Source organism: Plutella xylostella, chromosome 24, assembly GCF_932276165.1.
Source record: "Plutella xylostella chromosome 24, ilPluXylo3.1, whole genome shotgun sequence".
In the NCBI taxonomy this organism is placed as follows: Eukaryota; Metazoa; Arthropoda; class Insecta; order Lepidoptera; family Plutellidae; genus Plutella; species Plutella xylostella.
In genome coordinates this window covers 1672101-1692648 of record NC_064004.1, presented here as the reverse complement: position 1 = coordinate 1692648, position 20548 = coordinate 1672101, and the positions used below count along the sequence as shown (strand labels likewise).

The 20548-nt window shown below is 41.3% G+C and overlaps 2 protein-coding genes across 3 annotated transcripts; one reads left to right on the top strand and one right to left on the bottom strand.

Moving 5' to 3' along the window:
* Window positions 1-617: 617 nt before the first annotated feature.
* LOC105380637 (phenoloxidase-activating factor 2) lies at window positions 618-12479 on the bottom strand. Of its 2 annotated transcripts, XM_048629799.1 has the most exons (10): window positions 12278-12479; window positions 5762-6083; window positions 5247-5358; window positions 4736-4838; window positions 4147-4262; window positions 3526-3700; window positions 3038-3101; window positions 2099-2283; window positions 1391-1555; window positions 618-946 (listed from the first exon to the last, which is right to left on the bottom strand). In XM_048629799.1, exons 2-10 carry the CDS (start codon window positions 6081-6083, stop codon window positions 785-787), a joined length of 1404 nt encoding a protein of 467 aa, XP_048485756.1. In that variant the 5' UTR covers window positions 12278-12479; the 3' UTR covers window positions 618-784. The 2 variants fall into 2 exon arrangements, with proteins under 2 accessions (XP_048485756.1, XP_048485755.1); XM_048629798.1 differs by lacking the exon at window positions 3038-3101 and having other exon boundaries at window positions 3462-3700; window positions 12278-12478.
* A 208-nt stretch (window positions 12480-12687) lies between these two features.
* On the top strand, window positions 12688-20310 carry LOC105380684 (phenoloxidase-activating factor 2). Its single transcript, XM_048629800.1, has 11 exons — window positions 12688-12833; window positions 14653-14879; window positions 15292-15415; window positions 15919-16018; window positions 16462-16580; window positions 17168-17294; window positions 17800-17905; window positions 18474-18582; window positions 19200-19269; window positions 19639-19803; window positions 20122-20310. Exons 1-11 carry the CDS (start codon window positions 12829-12831, stop codon window positions 20293-20295), a joined length of 1326 nt encoding a protein of 441 aa, XP_048485757.1. The 5' UTR covers window positions 12688-12828; the 3' UTR covers window positions 20296-20310.
* The last annotated feature ends 238 nt before the right edge of the window (window positions 20311-20548 follow it).

Below are 20548 nucleotides of genomic sequence, written 5' to 3'. Positions count from 1 at the left end.
GTCGTGCCGCGCACTGCCGCAACCACGCCGACTGTCTGCAGAGATGCAATGATAGATGCAGGGTCAATTGATAGTTGAGATAGTAAATAAACGATTGCATTGGGTTTTGGTGGCTTTTATTCCGATTTAGGTACCTACTGTGTGATATTTGCTTGCTCTGACAGCAGATTTTGGCTTAATAGGACCTTGGAATGCATGAATTCTCCTCATCACAATCCTCATCCTTATAAATCCTCAAGGAGTAGGCTCCATCACGCGGTGCCAGGCGTCGTGCCGCGCGCACTGCCGCAACCACGCCGACTGTCTGCAGAGATGCAACGACAGATGTAGAGTGAATTGAGATGAGAAATATACTTACTGTTGATGTGTGTTTTGGCGGTTTAATTACCCATATCTGCAACCTTTTTAGGGTCACTGATTATACTTACTGATTACATAATTCATTACTAGCATTTAAACGTTATACTTACTTGCACAGATTTTGATCAAACCAGTATCGTATCGCGACCACAGTAATAAAATGAAATCACACGATTTATACACATTGACCTGGGGTTAAAAATGACTATCTTACCTATAAAAACATTGTTGGGATGGCCGAATAAAAACAATTGTAATGTAATTGGAAACATTATATTCATTAATTTCATACTTTGCTTACATTACAACATTGTAGAAAACTTTAATGACTATGGAGCATTATTTATTGTATCTGACAACCACAAAGAGCATCCCACCCTCCCATGAGTCATGAGGGGTGACCCGCTCCGCTTATTCTCCCTCCCTAATAACTATAAACCGACGTATCATATCCCTTCCCGGCGACCGCGTTGTCGACCCACTCCCTCAGGAAGCTGACGTCGACGTAGACCCCTGGAGTGCCGTCCTGGCCACAGCCGATGCCCCACGCCACGATGCCGTTCTGCTGGTAGCGGTCTGGCTCGCCCTGGGGATGAGGTGGAGATGGTTAGAAGGTTATAGTGAAAGGAAACAAAAGGGAAGAAGAGGGGTAGGCGGCTAATGAAATGGCTGCTAAATCCACGCCAGTATTATCTTACTCAGAATCTTTAAATCTTCAAGTTACGGGACCAATAAGGATTCTAGGGTTGTACGAAAGGAGTCTCCCCGAGCGATAGGTCCGGCGCAGCCTGGGTAGTCAGCGACTGACGCTATATTCAGAGTAACTAAAAACATAATTTCACCATGGTCTCAAGCGCAATACGCGTTCTAGTATCTCGTGTTAGTCACCGACACTCTAAGAAGGAGAAGCATTTTGAACCTTTTGAATTTCAGCCAGTTACAATAACTTCTAGAACAGGCTAACAGGGTGCTATGGTTATGTAGCTAGCACAGACGCCAACTCCACCTTTTGCCTATCTCTTTCACTCACCGGAATCGGGCACACCAGCGGCGATCCCCCGTCTCCCTTGCACGTGTCATGTCCAGCCTCACCGCCGGCGCACATGAAGGAGGTATGCAGTTGGAACAGCTGACCGAGGCGAGTCTTGCGCAGCTGGGACTGACATCTGTTGCGTTCTACCACGGGGACTTCCACCTGTGAAAAATAGAAGGTTAGTTACTAAGTGCTTGTGTGGCTTGAGGGTGTGGTGAGCGGAAAATCCAACTTCGGGAGCCAGGAAACCTATCTCGGTTCCAACGATACACCACTACTGACATGCATAATCCAACACAACACTACAGTACCTAGAAACTCGCGAAATGCAACTCAATGGATGATTTTTTACCCCCGACGGAAAAGAAGGGGTGTTAAGTTTAAAGTGTCTGTGTATCTATCTGTGGTAGCGTAGCTCCCAAACGGCTAAACCGAATCCCGTTTTGTTTTTTTTTTATCGGTTAACCATCCAAAAGTTATGTGACATTTTAGGCCCTGTTTCACAATGTCTGGTTAGTGGCTACCTGCTAGATAAAATACATGCTGTCACTGTCTAAAAAATAATGACAGAGTGTGACAGCATGTATTTTACCCAACAGGTAGCCATTATCCAGATATTGTGAAACAGGCCCTAAGTGTTGTTACACTTCTACTTAGACAAAGGCCGTATTTACTCTTCCCCTAATCCGATCCTTCGATCCTTACCTTCTTCAAGATGACCTGGTACCGCCCCTCCTTCTCGAAGTGGTCCTTGCCCCAGCCGGACGCGAAGCATCGCGTGCCGTCCCTGACTCTCTCCCGCGGCGGCGGCAGGCACGCCAGCTGCACGTTGGGAGCCAGGTCCATGGGTGACTTGAGGAAGAGCACCGCGATGTCGTAGAACAGGTTTCCTGGAAGAGTTGAGGGGTTTTGTGAAGTTCGAAGACAAATTATCTACAGAGTAACCAACATCAAAGAGGTACATAGTTACCTACTTAAAATAGTGTGTAGCAAAAATATTATGTTGAGTAGGTACTTATTATTAGGCCAGAAATTTCATCTGGTTGTTGTACGACTTTGGGATTTCACGAAAAAATACCTTATTTGCTTGCTATGCTACACCATAACGAAAGCCATGGCTTCAGTAAACAAGACTGTAATGTGATGTATGATCAAGGCTTCTTGTAGCACAATCGCTTAATATCCACACCGCAAAACCCGCACAAACCTTTATTAAAGTCCCTATGTATCTTCACATCGACCACATCCCTATCCTGGTTCGGGTACAACTCCTGCTTGGTCTGCGTGTCCCACTCGCCGGCTCGCGCGCGGATGCTCTTGGTCTGCCAGTCGCGGTTCACTTAGTGAGCTGTACCTCAGGTATACCTAGAGTGGTCTGCCCGCAATGAGTGATGTAACCCCCTTTGGGCTAACTAGTTACCTGGACTTTTAGCGTCATCCTGAAGAAAACCTCGCTTCTTCGCTCTTTGTCTTAGCGAGCCGTTGCAGCGTCAGAGCTGAACCAGGGATTGCCACCGCAGTGAAAGGTCAGATTAGTTACTTATCAGTAGCTGACTGGTTAGTGTGCGCCGGATGTATCATCAAGGCCATTCAAGGCTTCTTGTGCTCTGAAATTCCATCCAAAGCCAACAAAACCCTACAAACCTTTATTAAAGTCCCTATGTATCTTCACATCGACCACATCCCTATCCTGGTTGGGGTACAACTCCTGCTTGGTCTGCGTGTCCCACTCGCCGGCTCGCGCGCGGATGCTCTTGGTCTGCCAGTCGCGGTTCACGTAGTGGGCTATCACCAGGTAACTGTACCTAGAGTTATCTCTCATATCTCTCAATGAGTGGTGTAACCCCCATGAGCCTAACTAGTTACCTGGACTTTTTTTATCCAGAAGAAAACCTCGCTTTTTCGCTCTTTTTCATAGCAAGCCGTTGTAGCGTCAGAGCTGAACCAAGGTTTGTCATTGTGGTGAAAGGATTAGCCAGTCAGATACCGGTGTGCGCCAAACGTATCGTAGAGGCTCCTTGTAGCACCACCAAACGCTGAATCTCCACACAGCAAAACCCGCACAAACCTTTATTAAAGTCCCTATGTATCTTCACATCGACCACATCTCTATCCTGGTTCGGGTACAGCTCCTGCTTGGTCTGCGTGTCCCACTCGCCGGCTCGCGCGCGGATGCTCTTGGTCTGCCAGTCCCGGTTCACGTAGTGGGCGGCCGTGAGGACCACACTCGGGTGGATGAGGGAGCCTCCGCCGACGTACACGTTGAGCTTCGAGCCTTCGGGTTCCGCTTCGTTTATTGGCTCGATTCTGGTGGGAGGGATAGAAAATACTTATGTAAGTACATAGGTATTCTTTATTTTACCAACTCTGCCTCGTTAAGAAGAAACGAATAAGGTCGCTAAATAAGTCACTTGAGACATCTTAAAATACTTATAAAAAAAGTGTGGGTTTACTGGAACTAGCTGACTAGAATGGACTAATAATTATAAGGTAGGTATCTAATAATTATTTGGTCATCGAAATAGCCCAGAATAACTACGCCAAGTCTCATCATCAGCCCATACAAATGTCAACTGCCGGACATAGACCTCTTCCAAAACCAAGTACACATCACACATCCCTAAGACAAAGAAGAATCATTAGTGATATTTGCTGAAGCGTTATTTTCTTCAGGATGTCGTTAAAAGTAATTAGTTAGACGAAGGGGTTTAACAAGTCTCCCCAAAAAGCATTTTACCATTTTGCTTACTAACCTCAAAATGGCGACCATCCAGGGGAACTCCGCGAACTCGGCCTCGTTGTCCTTGTTGCCGGTTATACGGAACCCGACGCCGTTCGCGTTGCGCCAGCCGCAGCCCTTGCGCTCCACCTGGTGAGGGGAACAGCCATGTTATAGGGTAACAGACGTCATTGCCATAATATTAAGACCCTCTGATGATTCACCGTTACAAGACAACAGACTCGCTCTATTACGAACGTGCAAGATATATGCAACTGGGTTGAGGTGCAATCGGGAATGTTAGTCATATAGGTAGTTTACTAGGTTAATCATAGCTTGGATACAAGGTATTTAACATGTATATGCCAGTGATGTCATGATGACTGCATTGATAAAATGTCGTGGACCCAGACATGACATAGTCCACCAATTTACGGTCAGAATCAGTAATTCTTCAGAGAACTAAATCTTCTAACATAATAATATATACTAACTATGACAATGCTTCTAACCTCATAAGATCTGCAGAGAAGTCAATATACTTAAATCTGTTAGCGCACTTGGCACTCTTTGAATGGGTCCTACTACTGTCAATAAAACCGATAAAGTAAACAATTCCTCACCTCCTCAGGGGCCGGGGTGGGCGTGATGGGGTTGTCTGCGGGCCGCGTGTCCGGCAACAGACAGCACGTATCCAGGTACGACTGGCATGGACCGTCCTTGATCCTGGAACGAGCATTGACAGTTTGTTTAGTTGTGGTGTTATCATAATGGGTAACGCATTCTCATATCGAAATATTAAAGGGCCGGATAGACGTACGAGTAAGTACGCGTACTTAATGCTCGAAGATATTTTTCGTTTGTGAAGTACGCGAGTTTAACGTGCGAAAAAGGTCGTAGAGGCGTCGAGCCATAAAGCTGTGTCCGCACAGCGAAATTTCACCGCGCGCACGATAAGTACGCGTTTATTACTCGCAAGCTGATTTTTTTTATTTCAGTGATTGCGAGTGTTTCAGCTGCAGCTGCTAAAGCGGGCAAAGGAAGGAAGTAAGGCAGCTTACTCGTACACATGGCCAAAGGATGGTCGGTAGGTCAAGAGTTATGTATGTTCCATGTGTTTTCCTCCTAACTGACCTGATATCGATGATGCCGGTGCCGTCGCTGATGATGGTGTTGTTCTCCGTGTTGCACAGGTAGTACGGCACGCAGGTGCCCGACGTGCCCTCTGGAGTCTGGCACGGCTCATCTGATAAACAAAGATTTAGGATGGTTGGTATAGAAACATATTATATTTAATGCTGATTGCTGAATCACTATAAACAGAATATCCCAAGATGCTGAACCGCCAAATCCGTCAAAATTGGTTCAGCCATGGCCAACTTAGAGTAAGTTGGCCATGGCTTTATTCTGTTATTCTGTTCATTATTCTGTTACACAACGTTCAATGTACCCTTGGTCATGTTCAACCCTCTTATTTAAACTGAATAAAATGTCACAAAATGGATTAAATTGTTGGCGAATTGAACCAAGCTGGGTATGTAACTCTGGTTGTTAGGGCAACACTTTTATACCACTAGATTTACATCAAGACCATACCCATACCCAGGTATTTAGAGATAATTTGGACGAGTATGCCAATAACCACTCACTTTCTCCAGCCCCATTATTGCCCTCTGGCTGCAAGAAGGTAGCCGACGTCGTTGACGTCACCGGCGGCCGCGTCGGGATGGGACTCGGACTTGACGGCGGCGGCCCGAAGATGTCGACGAAATTCGGGTTTCCACCATTTTGCCCATTTTGACCATTTTGCCCGTTTTGCCCGTTCAGCCCGCTGTTGAACTGCCCCTGCGTGTCCTGCCCAGTCTGCCCTCCCGGTGGCGGGCCGAAGATCTGGTTGAGGACGCCCTGGTCGATGTCGCCTTGTCCGAGAACGGAGGCTGCGAGGAGGAGCACGGCTATGTACTTGTACATCTGGAATGGAGGAGAAAGTTATTGTTTACTAGATGTGCCCGCGAGCTTCGCTTCGCCTTTAAAAGTTTTTCCGTGGGAATTCCGGGATAAAAAATAGCCTATGTTCTTTCCCAGGGTCTAGACAATCTGTATTCATTCAAATCCGTTCAGTAGTTTTGGCGTGAAAGAGTAACAGACAGACACAGTTATTTCGCATTTATAATATTAGTTAGGATTGTTGGTGGTCATTATAAGGTACATTGACCTAAAATGATTTTTGGTAACTTAGGGAATACCTATAGGTACATATGGCGCATACGTCGGCTATCATAATGAACAATGTTTTTTCCTTAAAAGTTAAATATAAGTTATACATTGCTTAACAGGGTTTCCCCTTTTGGGTAAAACCACATCATATTCAGGCCTACCTACGTACTTACAGTAATTACTTGCATCAATAAATTTTAAGTAAGTACTTAAGTTATTTATACTTTAGTAAGTACTGAGGAATGTTTCGTTGCTTTTCTGTTGAAAATGTTGCATTAGTCTTGGGGATTATTCACTAAAGTATTTATAGGTATCTAAATATAACTTACAGTCGTCGAAATACTATAATAGGCCCGTTTTTACAGCTACACAAATTTGCTATTTACTCTTGATTTACTTGATGAAATACATAAAAAGACACATAATCTGGCTTATTATTTAACAGCCGAAAGGAAAAAGAACTTAATTTTAAAGCACCAAAAGTTACTTATTGTTTAGATTTTTCATGATTTAGGTTTGACACCAGCAGCTGTCATCCCATACATTTTGGAGCTGTCCAAACGGGCCTATTATATTATTTCGACGACTGTAGTCTTGGGGATTATTCACTAAGTGTAGGTAGGTATATCTAGATAATTTATTTTAGGTATTTTATTAATTAAAGAAGAATTGGGAGAATTCTAATTAGCATTTTGAGGTCGTTCAGAGTTCCTTGCTCTGAAGTTATAGTAATAAAAAGCATAATAAATACGGTGACACCGTAGCTCAGGCGGTAGAGAACCTGCTTCGTAAGCTCGGGTCCGCAGGTTCGAATCCCGCCGAGAAAAAAACAAACATTCGTCTGATAACCATTTACATTGCTTTCTATGTATAAGTACTGTATGTATTTGTGTAGATATATCAGCTGTCCGACCCATACATAGGTATAACCCCATCTAGGGGTCAACGCCTACTTTCGGCATCGGCAGGCATCAGGAAATATCATAATACATTAATTTCATGGAAATAAAGTAGATTTTTCTATGATAATATGGACACTAACAAAAATACCGCTTCAGCATGAATCATGGAAATTTCTACTTTATTACACGATGTTAATGTATAATGCTATTTATCATCTACAATCCTGATGCCTCCCGATGCCGATAATGGGCGCCGACCCTAAGAATAAGAAGAATAAGAATAATATACAGGGTGGCCCAAAGAGTGACGTCCAAAGGAAACATTTTGATTCCTTAGGTCAAGGGGTAGCCAAATCACCCCCATGTAAACTTTTTTTTTTTTGTGGCTTCCTCTTAAATTGTTTTTTTTAACCATAAAAGTTTCAGCTTCCTAGCTGTAAATGTAAGTTAGTTATTTTACGATCGAGCTAGTCAAAGTTATCCAAAAAAACAATAAAAAATAATTAATCTACTGAGGTAAATTTTCATACAAAATTAGTAAAAACATTCATAACTCCTAAACTACTAAAAATTGCTGAACATACATGGAGGTGATTTGGCTACCCCTTGACCTAAGGAATCAATTTTTTTCCGTTGGACGTCACTCTTTGCGCCACCCTGTATGTTTAAATAATAATAAAATATCTGTTTAGTTAGGGGTGGTTAGGGATATTTCCACGTTTCCAAACCATCTAAACTTTGTACCTAGATCGTCTTTCGAATCCAACTATCCAAATACCTATCATTAAACGATTCTTTACGAGCAAACACTACTCTTTATATTTTGTGAATCAATTTTCCTCATATCACATCGAGTTTATCATTGGTCAGTGGACGCTAGGCCACAAATATATACTGAGACTGTAATTACATAGACATAAGGGCGATTTTAACATGTCAAATTGTATATTTAAATTGGTGATTGACAGGGTCATTACATAGCCTCGTCTATGTGTCTGTGTGTATGTAAACTTGTCTTTTTATATTATTTGTTTATGTATTGTGTCAACAAGATTTTCGGTTGAGCAAATTTTTATTTATTTATGTTCTGATAGCGGCAGTTAAGTAGTAGATTTAGGTACTTAATGACTTTTCGATCTGTTTCCAAGGCGGATACGACAGATTCACTAAGTAATAATAAAATTGATAGCTAAGTATACTTTTTTACACCTATAAAGTTAAACTTAGGAATGATTTTTCAATGGTCAGATAAAAATTATCTGAGGAATAATTCTGATGCTGTCGCGTCAGAATGCTTGTATGAGACAGTGACAGGAACTATTTTATTCCTCACGTTTATCTGACTATTGAAAAATCAGCCCTAAGTATTTTTAATTTTAGTTTTTTGTTGTATGTCAGTGCAAGAGTAGAATAATAATTATAGTCCATGGAGTCGAGTCGATAGCTATCATCATGGCAGAAATCGAGCGTCAGCCATAGGGTGCTTACATAGAGAATCGGGTTCCCTGTACCGGTAACCTGATTATGCGAAAGCGCTCACTCACGGAGCATTTCCCGGATTTTTAAATGTCATGAGCGCTTTCGCATAATCAGGTTACCGGTACAGGGAACCCGATTCTCTATGTAAGCACCCATAGGCATAGATTTTTTCCCGATTTTTACCCGCTCAAAATGATGGTTGGAAAATTGTAATGCAACCTAGCGATGACCCATCCAAGGAGTGACCTTGCCAAGAGTTGCTTCACCTGGCGACCGTTAACGAACACGGAATATGAAATGTGAATAAGAAGTTGTAAGTTATTTCCTTAATACATTATGTACCTATTCAATAAACTTTTTTATTCATTAAGAACAAAACGTTTTTTTTAAATTTTAATGCCGCATTAAACAGTAACTTTGAGTTCGTGGTTAAGTTTACCACTGATTTACCGTTGTACCTAAGTACTTTAATTTAACAGTACTTTAACGATGTATGTAATTATCTAACTATACATACTCTACACAAAAATTCGAAACAAAAATCGGTTCAGCTGTTCGGCGTTTGGGCGCTACGCCAACAGACAGATCTATACACAGACACGTTTAAACTTATCTTAGGTTGAAAATTATAATCAGGAATCGGAAATGAAAAACGTAAAGTAATGTGTGCTTTTTATCCCGGAATTCCTTTATTTTTGACTATCCATTCATTCTATAAGTAGGTACATTTATGAACATCCGTTTGGTCCGATACGTACTATACCGATAGATGGACGCTTACCTTTACTATTTATTAAACTACTAGCTGTTCCCGCGCGCTTCGCTTCGCCTTAAAAAGTTTTCCCGTGGGAATTCCGGGAAAAAAGTAGCCTATGTTCTTTCCCAGGGCCTAGACCGTATGTACTTATACAAAATTTCACTCAAATCCGTTCAGTAGTTTTGGCGTGAAAGAGTAACAGACAGACAGACAGACACAGTTACTTTCGCATTTATAATATTAGTTAGGATTAGGATTAACTACTAGCTGTTCCCGCGCGCTTCGCTTCGCCTTAAAAAGTTTTCCCGTGGGAATTCCGGGATAAAAAGTAGCCTATGTTCTTTCCCAGGGTCTAGACCGTATGTATACCAAATTTCATTCAAATCCGTTCAGTAGTTTTGGCGTGAAAGAGTAACAGACAGACAGACAGACAGACACAGTTACTTTCGCATTTATAATATTAATATATATATATAGTAAGGATATTAGTAAGGATTTACTTTAACCACTGTTCCAATCCACACCCCATATCACACTCTTTTTCAACGGTTCCCCCGGGTTTTTCCAAACTGATTTCATCGCTCTGCTCTAACTCTGTTGTGATTTAAATTTTCAGTGTAGCATTTTAAGTAGGGTAAAAGTACTAGTAACTGGCAGTTTAAGCGACTAGCAACAGAAAAAAATATATTAAAAATAAAGTATTGGTCTGATTTAAGCACCGGTAGGCTTGAATTACTGGCAATCAGATGACGATCAATTATAGGCATAAATGGTAAAGATATATGATTAATATTCGATTTTAATGAAGTTTATATCCACTACCCCCAAAAAACCTAGTAACTGGCAGTAAAAATTAGTAACTGTCACATGATGTTTCAGTAACTGGCACCTTTTAAAAAATCATGCAATTAGGTCAATAAGTACTCTAAAATCAATAATATATTTGATATTAGGTAATGTACAATTACCTGTCTAGGTTCTGCACCGGTAAGACTCATAATCACCGTTGTAATGGTCGACTTCTACGACAAAATGACAGTACAATTATGCGACGAATCGTGGGTCCATATGAATGCAACGGAAATGGAGAAAGTACTTAAATGGTTGTGGACCTTGATGTATTCATTCAGCAGCTTGGGAGAAGTAACCTGGCTAAGTTGAAGACTGCTGACGGTAGTATAGTTGCCTCTAAGCTGAAATTTCTTGCGGAAATTGAAGGTTTCTACGGCTTTCAGCTTCACATGCTCTGGGTAAAGACAGAATTAGTACAGCTCTTCTGAAAGCTATTACTATCCTCAAACAGCTTCAGAAGCTCTTTAACCAATTTTGTTTATAAGTCATGTTTTCAAGCTGTTTTATAAGGTCATCACGAACCGTGTTTCTATCAAGTTCTTCAAGGACTATAAGAAAGCCTTTGATTCCATTTAGACCTGGGCAGTTCTGGAATTCCCTCGTTGTAACATGCATAGCGGCCTTAATGCAGCAACAGTATATTATGTCTACCTTGGACAGTCTATTCGACTAGGCAGAAGGAACTTCGAAAACGAAGCTGTAAGGTGCATAAAACAAAATATGTATTACTGGATTGGATTGCATAAGGGAAGATTTGACAAATTTTTCACATAAAATGCCTGAAGGCAAAGGTCTTCAGTCAATGCGTCTTACTGGTGATGATGTATGGATCATAGACGTGGACACTGACGGTTGGACTGGTCCACAGATTCAAAATCGATCAGCGGGCATTGGAAAGATTGGTGCTTCTTTGAAGGACCATATCAGAAATAAGGTACCCGTAATAGAACTTGAGTAACCGATATAGCTCTTAAATTCTGTATGCTCAAGTGGCATTAGGCCGGCCATAGCTGCCGAAGAACCGATGACCAGTGGGGCAAACGCGCTCTAGAGTGGAGACCACGAACAGGCAAGGATAGCGGCGGATCCCTTCGGGCCAGCTGGACCAACGACCTTATGAAGCTGACCGGTAGTGGCTTGATGAGGAAGGTCGAGATCAGAGTGCAATGTCACTGCTGGTGAGAGGTCCAGCAGTGGACAATTACAGACTACTGTAGATTGCCTTGATTTTAGTCATTTTTCTGAAAAGAAACATGAAAGAAATGTTTACCGCACCAGTAAATGCCAGTTATTGGTGCGTAAAAAATGTATGCAGATTAGTAACTGGCAGCCCCGTGCCAGTTATTGAAACTAAGCTGCCTAGACACTGGGGGTTTTTACAGTGCACTTTAAATCGTATTTTCTGTCGATAGAAGGTATAAAATAGCTTAAAATCACAGAACCCAAAATATTAGTAACTGGCAGGGGGGTGCCAGTTACTAAGTGAAGATATAAATTACATTTCAGTAACTAGCACCCTCAAATATAACTCAAAAGCAACTAAAATCACAGTGAATCGGGCTATTATGACATTGTTTAGACCTTCCCCTACTTCCTTGTTATTGTCACACTATCAAAAACTTATTTATTTTCGCGAAAACAGGCCATAGAAATTTTGGTGTCTCCTTAAGAAAAACTTTACGCACGTGCATTTTTTTGGCGATCTTCGCCGCTTTGACTGAGATAATTTCCAGCGCCGGAAAATACCCACCTAGCGGCTTAAAATTAAAATATAATATCAATGAATAATTGGAGATTGCTGTAAACACATCAAAGATGGTCTTACTATATCCAAAAGCTTAATATATTTAGTTTTATAGTCAAAGTGCCAGTTACTGACACATGCCAGTTATACCACGATTTACCCTATAGGTAGTTACTTAAGACAAATACATTTGAATTGTAATAAAAAAACTTACCGTTATTACACTAAAGTTATAACATCAGTGATTTTCACACATTAATTTCCAATATCACTTCTTTAGTCTAAGACGCACGCACTATTGTGGTGTCCACTAAACTAGTTTAAACCACAAATTTAGTTATTTAAATATAAATTAAATCTATGTATTGTCTCGGGGCCAACCCCAGTACACACTGCCCAAGTCAAAAGGCAAAAGTGATATAAAAATACCAGTGTAAACATGCAATTTGTATTCTCCAATCGTTAAGGAAAACACAACTTTATTATCATCCAACTTATAGACACTAATTGCCTTGATATGTAAGTTTTTTGCGCCGTTTAACTTTGAGGAAAACTGTGTTTTAAGTATTGAAGTTTAAGGTCTAAAGTTGGTAAGCAACCACTAGTGTGAACGAGAAATAAGTGTGATGAGTTGTTTTTCTGGTTTGAGACAGACAGAACACATAATATACAATATCTTCAGTCCAGTGGGTAGTGCACCAAACTTGGTGGTCAAATGTGTAGAATTAATAATTTATAAATAATATAATCATCATAAATAACAAAATGATGTGAGTACCTTAAACTAAGTAAACTTTAGCAACTATTTTTCGATTAATGTTAGGGGTTTTATTTATTTACTGATTTCGTGATGTTGTTTCGTTACGAAAAAATAAGAACTTGTGTTTTAAATCGTTTTTTCTAAAACGTATTGTCCGTGCATGTTAGTTCTCTTGTAAGTAACGCCACAATTTTTTTAACACCAAAGAACAACTAGAGTGTAATTTAGTTAAATAGGTAGGTACCTATTATAAGTACTTATCTATCTGAGGTTACCATTACCATAGTAACTAACTAATATTTACCTAAATCTGTGCTTAAGGGAAAAAAAATTGTAGCTAAGTATAAGTACCTATAGTAGTTGAGTATAACTCTTTATTTTAATCAGGGTCGAAGTCACACTGATAACTTTCATGATAAAGGGAGTAAAACAAACTTTTAAAGACATGTTTTGAATTCTGCTGTAGGAGATATTCTGCTCTTAGATTAACGATATAACTACGAACAAGATGTGTCACATACAAAACAAAGCAAAAAAACTGTACAGTGCGTCAAACTTATCTGTTCCGGTGAGAGCGAACTAAATCGATCCATATCTCATTACTTACTAATGAATTGTATATTGTAAAAGATTAGATAGGTTTATTAACACCGCAAGAGCGAATTAAGAACACGAGCAAACGTAAAATCTTATAGAATTAAGAAATATTAAACATTTATGTGAGCTGTCACCGGAACAGATAAGTTTGTGGCACTTTACCATACGCATTTTGTTTACTGTCAAACCGTTTTAAGTTCAACCTAATGACAGCCATTGTACCAATAAAAAAGTCAAAAATCTTCTAACTCTGTAGTACGAGTAGAAGTGGGGTGTTATTTGTCGAGACGTTTCAGTCACGGATTCGAACCCACGACCTATCGGGACGAAGCATCTCTATCTTGACGGTTGAATGGCGTAGTGGTTAGTGACCCTGACTGCCAAGCCGAAGGTGCCGGGTTCGATTCCCGGCTGGGCAGATATTTGTTTAAATACTGTTTGTTGTTTGTACTCAGGTCTTGAGTGTTGATATTTAGGTATATTTAATATATATCTATCTATGTATTTATGTAGATATATCATATCAGCTGTCCGACATATATAAAGGCTCTGCCTAGCTTGGGGTGAGATGTCCCCACATATTATTATTATTATTATCATCTTATTCGCAACGCCAACACGGCTCTTAGGATTATTTTACTTATAAGTTTTCCTGTTCGATGTTTAATTTGAAAGCCAGTTCTCGGGGAATAACATTAAGACAACCATTTCAAAATTAACTCGTGCCAAACGAAATATGTGTAGTTGTGTACTTATAAAATAGGTACCTACATAATGTACAGAAATATGTATGTAAAAGCTTGTTTTTTTTATTAAGCACTTAAATCTGAGGATTTACTTACGAGCCTAAAGGCGACCTAGGTTGTAAAAATCCCACAGGCAGATAGACGGTAGTGGCTGAATGAGCAAGGCCGAAGACCGAGTGTTGTGGCGCTCCTTGGGAGATGCCTATGTCTAGCAGTGGATGATTATTCGCTGATGATAATGACGCGCGCGTCTTACGCCAGAGCTAGGCTAGCAGACTACTGTCGTTTATTGCCCCGACTCATTTACCCACCAATCAAAGGTTGGCTGGTAGCTATTAAGCTAAGCTATTTGTAAATATACTTAAATAAGCTTTTTGGCAATAAATCCGCCTTTTTCATACTAATAATATTTATTCATTATACTAAGTAGGTAAGTTTTGTGTGCAATAAAGTGTTGATAAATAAATTGTATTTATCTACCCGCAGCCCCCGGATCCTGTGCCTCATCCTATCCGCGACCCTGGCCCTGGCCGCCGTCGAGCTGGACTCACGCATCTCCGACAACCTCAAGCAGATCTTCGGCACCCCGGAGCACCCTTTGAACAGCACGGAGGAAGTGAATGTGAAGAAGAACATCAAGGATATCTTCAGCCCTGCGGACAAGACTGGAGAGAATCGGGCGGGCGAGGAGATCTCGCTGGATCCTTCGACAGGTGATTAAGGCCCTCTCCGCACAGCGAAATTTTGGCGAGCGAAATTGTTTCGCGCGAATTATATTCCGCGATAAAAGTTCGCCTGTTCACACCGCGAATAAAATTTCGGGCGAATTTTGTCACTTCTATGCAGATCACGGATGAGACAAATCCGCACTTGCGGAAAAAAAACCGCAAGTGCGGATACTCCTATAGTAGTTATTCAATGTGTTACTTACAGAATTGCGAAAAAATATTCGCGCGGAGAAATATTTGCGGTGCGGACAGGGCCTAATTGTTTTTGTTTTTACCTGGTATTTACCTTAGACAAGTTTTTGATAGATTGGCTTTACGATTTGGGCCGTAATTATGCCAAGGCGTCGATTTTAACTCCGTTCTCATTACATGACCCATCAATCTATCTCTCCTACAGATGACCCGAAGCTGACCCCCTGCACTCGCAGCGACAACCAGCCCGGGGTCTGCGTGGTCTACTACCAGTGCGACCCCGCCAGCAAGAAGCTCATTACTGATGGAGACACCCTCATCGACATCAGGTATGCCTGCTCCACTCGTGGGGTTAGTACCACCGACATTAGCAATTGAAAATCTCGCTAGTCCAATCTGACGTAACTTTTATGGATCGGTGGTGGTGCAGTAGCTAATAGCTGTTCACTGATGGAGACATCAGTTATTGGCAGTGAGGATAAAGAAAGTTGTAGCAATGGGGTTACCACCACCGACACATTAGCAATTAACAACAACAGCAGCGTGGAAGTGGGGCCGTTGCATATACATAGAGGAGTAAAGAGGAGTCTCTGAGCCATTTTTGCATTTGTCACCCTCGTGGTGAGAGAATTTATTAGTAGAATAGTGTCAGTCACTGACTGCCCAGGTTATATTATAAAGATGCAGATGATATGTCAATCTGAAGGCTTACCTCCCGTGGTCCCATAAATATTACCTATGTATCTATGCAGCTGTTTGAACTTTCATGACATACTTACCTACTTGGGTACTACTAGTCATGAGTCATGCATGATCCCCATACTTATTCCAGGATCTCAGCATGCCCCCACTACCTGGACGTGTGCTGTCTGCCGGAAGCCATCAACACCACAGAGCCAGTCACCACCGCCGCGCCGCCCGCCAACCCTGAGGTAGATTCTTCATCAGCTAGGGAACTGCCTCTGTGGTCTAGTGGCAGAAATTCTGTTCTTCAACACCCAGAGACCCATAGGGTGGAGAAGTGATAAATGTATGATATCATAAACAGACGATGGATTTGCAACCTTAGATAGGTATCTGGTTGATTGAATGAGGAATAAGAGCGAGCATCGTGGTATCCTTGCAGATACATACGTATCTAGCAGATATCTATTTTTGACTGATCATGGTGACGCTTTCCTAATAACTCAGCCTCCCTATCCTTTGTTAATACTCGTACATATGCAATATGGGCAGTTGCACACTGGCTATATGATAGACTAAATTCGACAAATATTGTCGTGTTACGCACACTGATGGCCGCTATTTAGGCCAAGATACTTACCTACATAATTTCCAAAACCTTGCCTTATGATGATGATGATGATGTTGACAGGAGGAGAAGCCGGAGGCGTGCGGCTACAGCCACCTCGGGGACGAGAACCCCATCCGCATCATGAACGACGGCACCCTGGCCGAGTACCTCGAGTTCCCCTGGATGGTGGCTGTGCTCAGGTAAATAAAAACATAAACTAATTTATGTGGCTGTTTTTAACAGCATGCGGATTTCATCACACAAGCGGGATGGCCACCATTTTTCGGCGTCTGCGAGAATATTCGTAATTCTTATTCTGCAGGGCAATCCCGCATGCGTGATGAATCCCACACGCTGTAAAAATACAGCCTAATGCCGAGTTGCAGAAAGGAACTTTAAGCTACCGTTGACATTAAATCATATAGGTCTCTTTCTGTTCGTATACTGTCAAAGCAAGGCAGCAATAAACTTAAGATCGTCATAATCTTAAAGTTCCTTTATGTAACTCAGCGTAAGCCCAAGCTAAAAGTTATTTATTTCTTTGCATGCTACGTAAATCCACAATTAATAATTCACAAATAAAAAATATCCTAATTAAATTGATTAATCCGTAATTCCACAATCAATAATAATGATAATTTTATTATTCATCAATATTTTCCCAATCTATCCCCTAAAATTGAGTGACCAAACCTTCTGGCTGCAAAAAAAAAAGATCTCAGCAGCATAGTTCTTTGCCTTATAACTATGAGACTGCTCCTAAACTTACCCTTATTGTCTCTCGCAGAAGGTCCAAATCCGGCGGCGCGGACGCGGCGTGGTCCCAGAAGGACTACCTGGGCGGGGGCAGCCTCATCCACCCGCGCGCCGTGCTCACCACCGCGCACAAGATCGAGGGCGTCACTGCTGATGATGTGAGGAATACATACTTATCTATACTTACCAATTATTATCAATTTATTTTATTACATCCTTGTCATCGAAAGTGGGGTGCGCAAAAGGAGCTTTCCCGAAAGCGACGTATATTAACACTTCTTTACTCTTGGTTAATCTTTATGAGTGGCGAATCTTTAACTTCGTTGTAATACTCTAGCTCTAGTTTTTGTCACGACACACCAAGAAGAAGGTACTTCTTATTCATTCGTCTAAATGCACTATGCGATGGCCTCCATCATTAAAATCTTCTTAGGTATCTACACTGTGTTGATATGTTTGGGAGTATATTAATTTCTTCGCTTCAGAATCTTCAGATTAGATAGGTAGGTACTTTGAACTACGAACGCCAGCTCTAAGTCAGTAAGCGTTTTCTAATCCGGGTTATTTGGGGGATTCGTTTGCATGTAGGTAATCTTTAATACTTCCTTTAATATACCTAACCTAATAATAGTGTAATTTTATGTATTATTGTGTAATTTTCAGCTGAAAATCCGCGCCGGCGAGTGGGACACGCAGACTCGGAGCGAGATCTACCCGGAACAAGAAATGAACGTGCAGAAAATTGTACGACACGAGAACTTCTATAGACGTAAGTTTGTGTACTCAAAGGTACGGTACTCTAGTCTTTTCTATATTCTGCTGGTGTGTTAATGCCTGCACCTGTCTCTCTCGAGTGGAACCTTTATGCATATCATCACCTAGGTATAAACTTCCTTCATAAGCTTGGACAATTTAATACCTCGCTGGTCAACTGCGGTTTGGTGGCTTCACACAGTCATGCATTGTGCTAAATCTAGATGCGCAAATTTCCTCACGAAGTTTTGCTTCACCGTAAGATGTAAGATCAATTATATACTTAGGTCTTCGATCAATGATATAGGTTGGATGTTACTATTCCAAAGAACTCTTTAGCGGCGTTAATATATCAGCGACTGCATTCGAATTCAAACCCGCATCTCTGGCGTAAGAAGAGCGCTCCATTAATAAATCATAGCATTACATACAACTGCGTTTTTTCTATTGCAGTCTATAATTTTAAATAATTTACGCTTGTTTTCAGGATTCAATACCTCACCTCAAAATTGAACATCAAAATGAAATGAAATTTATGAAAGATAACATAGTTAGATTTACCCACTTATTCCTATATCTTCCAGCATCAGTCCTCAACAGCGTGGCGCTGCTGTTCCTGGAGCGTCCGGTGACGAGGATGCCCAACGTGGGCACCGCCTGCCTGGGGAGGCGCCTGCCAGAGCCGGGGACCAGGTAATCATGCACTTTCCGCATCAACAATTCATCAGCCATCGAACTGTATATGGGTAGCATAAATTTTAATCATGAACGTGAAATGAAATTCATCGAGTAATTTTGTATGAATTTTTTTTAGTTCTTCTAAAGACCGATTTTTATACGAAATTACTCTATGAATTTTACTTCACGTTCACGAAGAAACTTTATGCTACCCACACTGTAGTAAGGGGCAGATAAACCTGACCCCCCGCCGAAGCTTTTTTATGAGAGGGGGGTCAGGTTATCTGCACCTGATCGTACCACTATAAAGCCATGTTTCGTTATTGCTGCCAGCATACCACGGATAGTAAATTATCTATCTGATTCGATTGACTATCTATGTGATTGTTTTAAAGATGTGCTGAGTATATCTACTCAGGTAACGAGGTCAAAGATATCCTGTATATCCTGCTGCAAAAAATATATACTTACTAGGTTTCGGCTGAGTATTATACCTTTTTTGTAACAAACCGTATTATGGTTTTGGATCTTCTTCTTAGAATATAGGTGACAAACAAACTAGAGCTAGATAACTTTATTTGTGCCTAGCGCATAATTAAGCTATACTTAACTCAAACATGCTCTTATTTCAGGTGCATCAGCATGGGATGGGGCAAGGATAAGTTCTTCGCTCAGGACTCCTACGCAACATTCCTGAAAAAGGTATGTTGGATGAAATAGTGTGTCGATGGCGACATCTATCGTACCTATAAGTACATACACTACTGATCTTGCCAAGAGGTATCGACATTTATCCGCAAAGGGCAGTGAATCGAAAGTGTGCATATTCTACATCGTGGTTATAAAGTAGCAGTTTTACAGCTAGCTTTGCTCGGAGTATATATCCTACCTTTTCAATGCAGAAGTCATAACACATTTGCTTCTCATAAGCAAAAAAAACCTATATCACTTGTTTTCAATGAACACACCTATGCGTGTGTGCTCATGTGTGCCACACTTCTACTATCGCCACCATAACGCCATCTAACTATAATTTAGTTATTAATTATTAATTCTCACTCCCGCCACTAGGTGGAGCTACCGCTCGTCTCCCGCTCCTCCTGCCAGACGGCGCTGCGTCGCACGCGCCTCGGCTCGTTCTTCCAACTGCACAACTCGCTGACGTGCGCGGGGGGAGAGGAGGGGAAGGACACGTGCGGGGGGGACGGGGGGTCGCCGCTCGTGTGTCATATTGGGGTGAGTCGGGGATACGTAATAACTTTTTAAATAGCGTTTTGTGCCATTTGTATGGAAAGTAGCGCCATCTAGTTACCAATTATAAAGCCAATAGGTAATTGGTCGATTATGGCATTGTTATGACATATAATTGTCTAATCACCACCCCCGTAACCGTCTCTAACCATCAGTATCCCCTAAGTTACAGGTTACAGGCTCTGCCTAGTTTAGGGGTTAATACCCGATATATTTCTACTCCAGAATATATATTATAATATTGTAAGTAACTGTGTTTTTTTTTTGCAAATAAACTTATTATACACATTACCTCCCCCACAGGACGAGAAGGACCTCCGCTACGCGATCTACGGCATGGTGGCGTACGGCATCGGGTGCGGCGACCGCGGCGTGCCCGGGGTCTACGTGGACACTACGGAGTTTTATACGTGGATAGAGGATAAGATGAAGGCGGAGGGGCTGAGCGGGGATACGTATACTATTGATGAGAGTTAATAGATGGCGCTGTTTGTGTTGCCTCGTATACTGTTGAGGGTACTAATGGATAGATGGCGCTTTTTGTTAAAAAACTGTCGGTATATAAGCTTTATTTGCATACGTTATACAACCACCATCTTCATTTACCATCTATTTAGGTCCCAAATGCGAATAAAACTGTCGCATACACATATAACTAAGTAAATACGTAGGTAATAAGTAAAAACAAACGAACAAAATGTAAATATTTAAATTATACACTGGTGTTTCA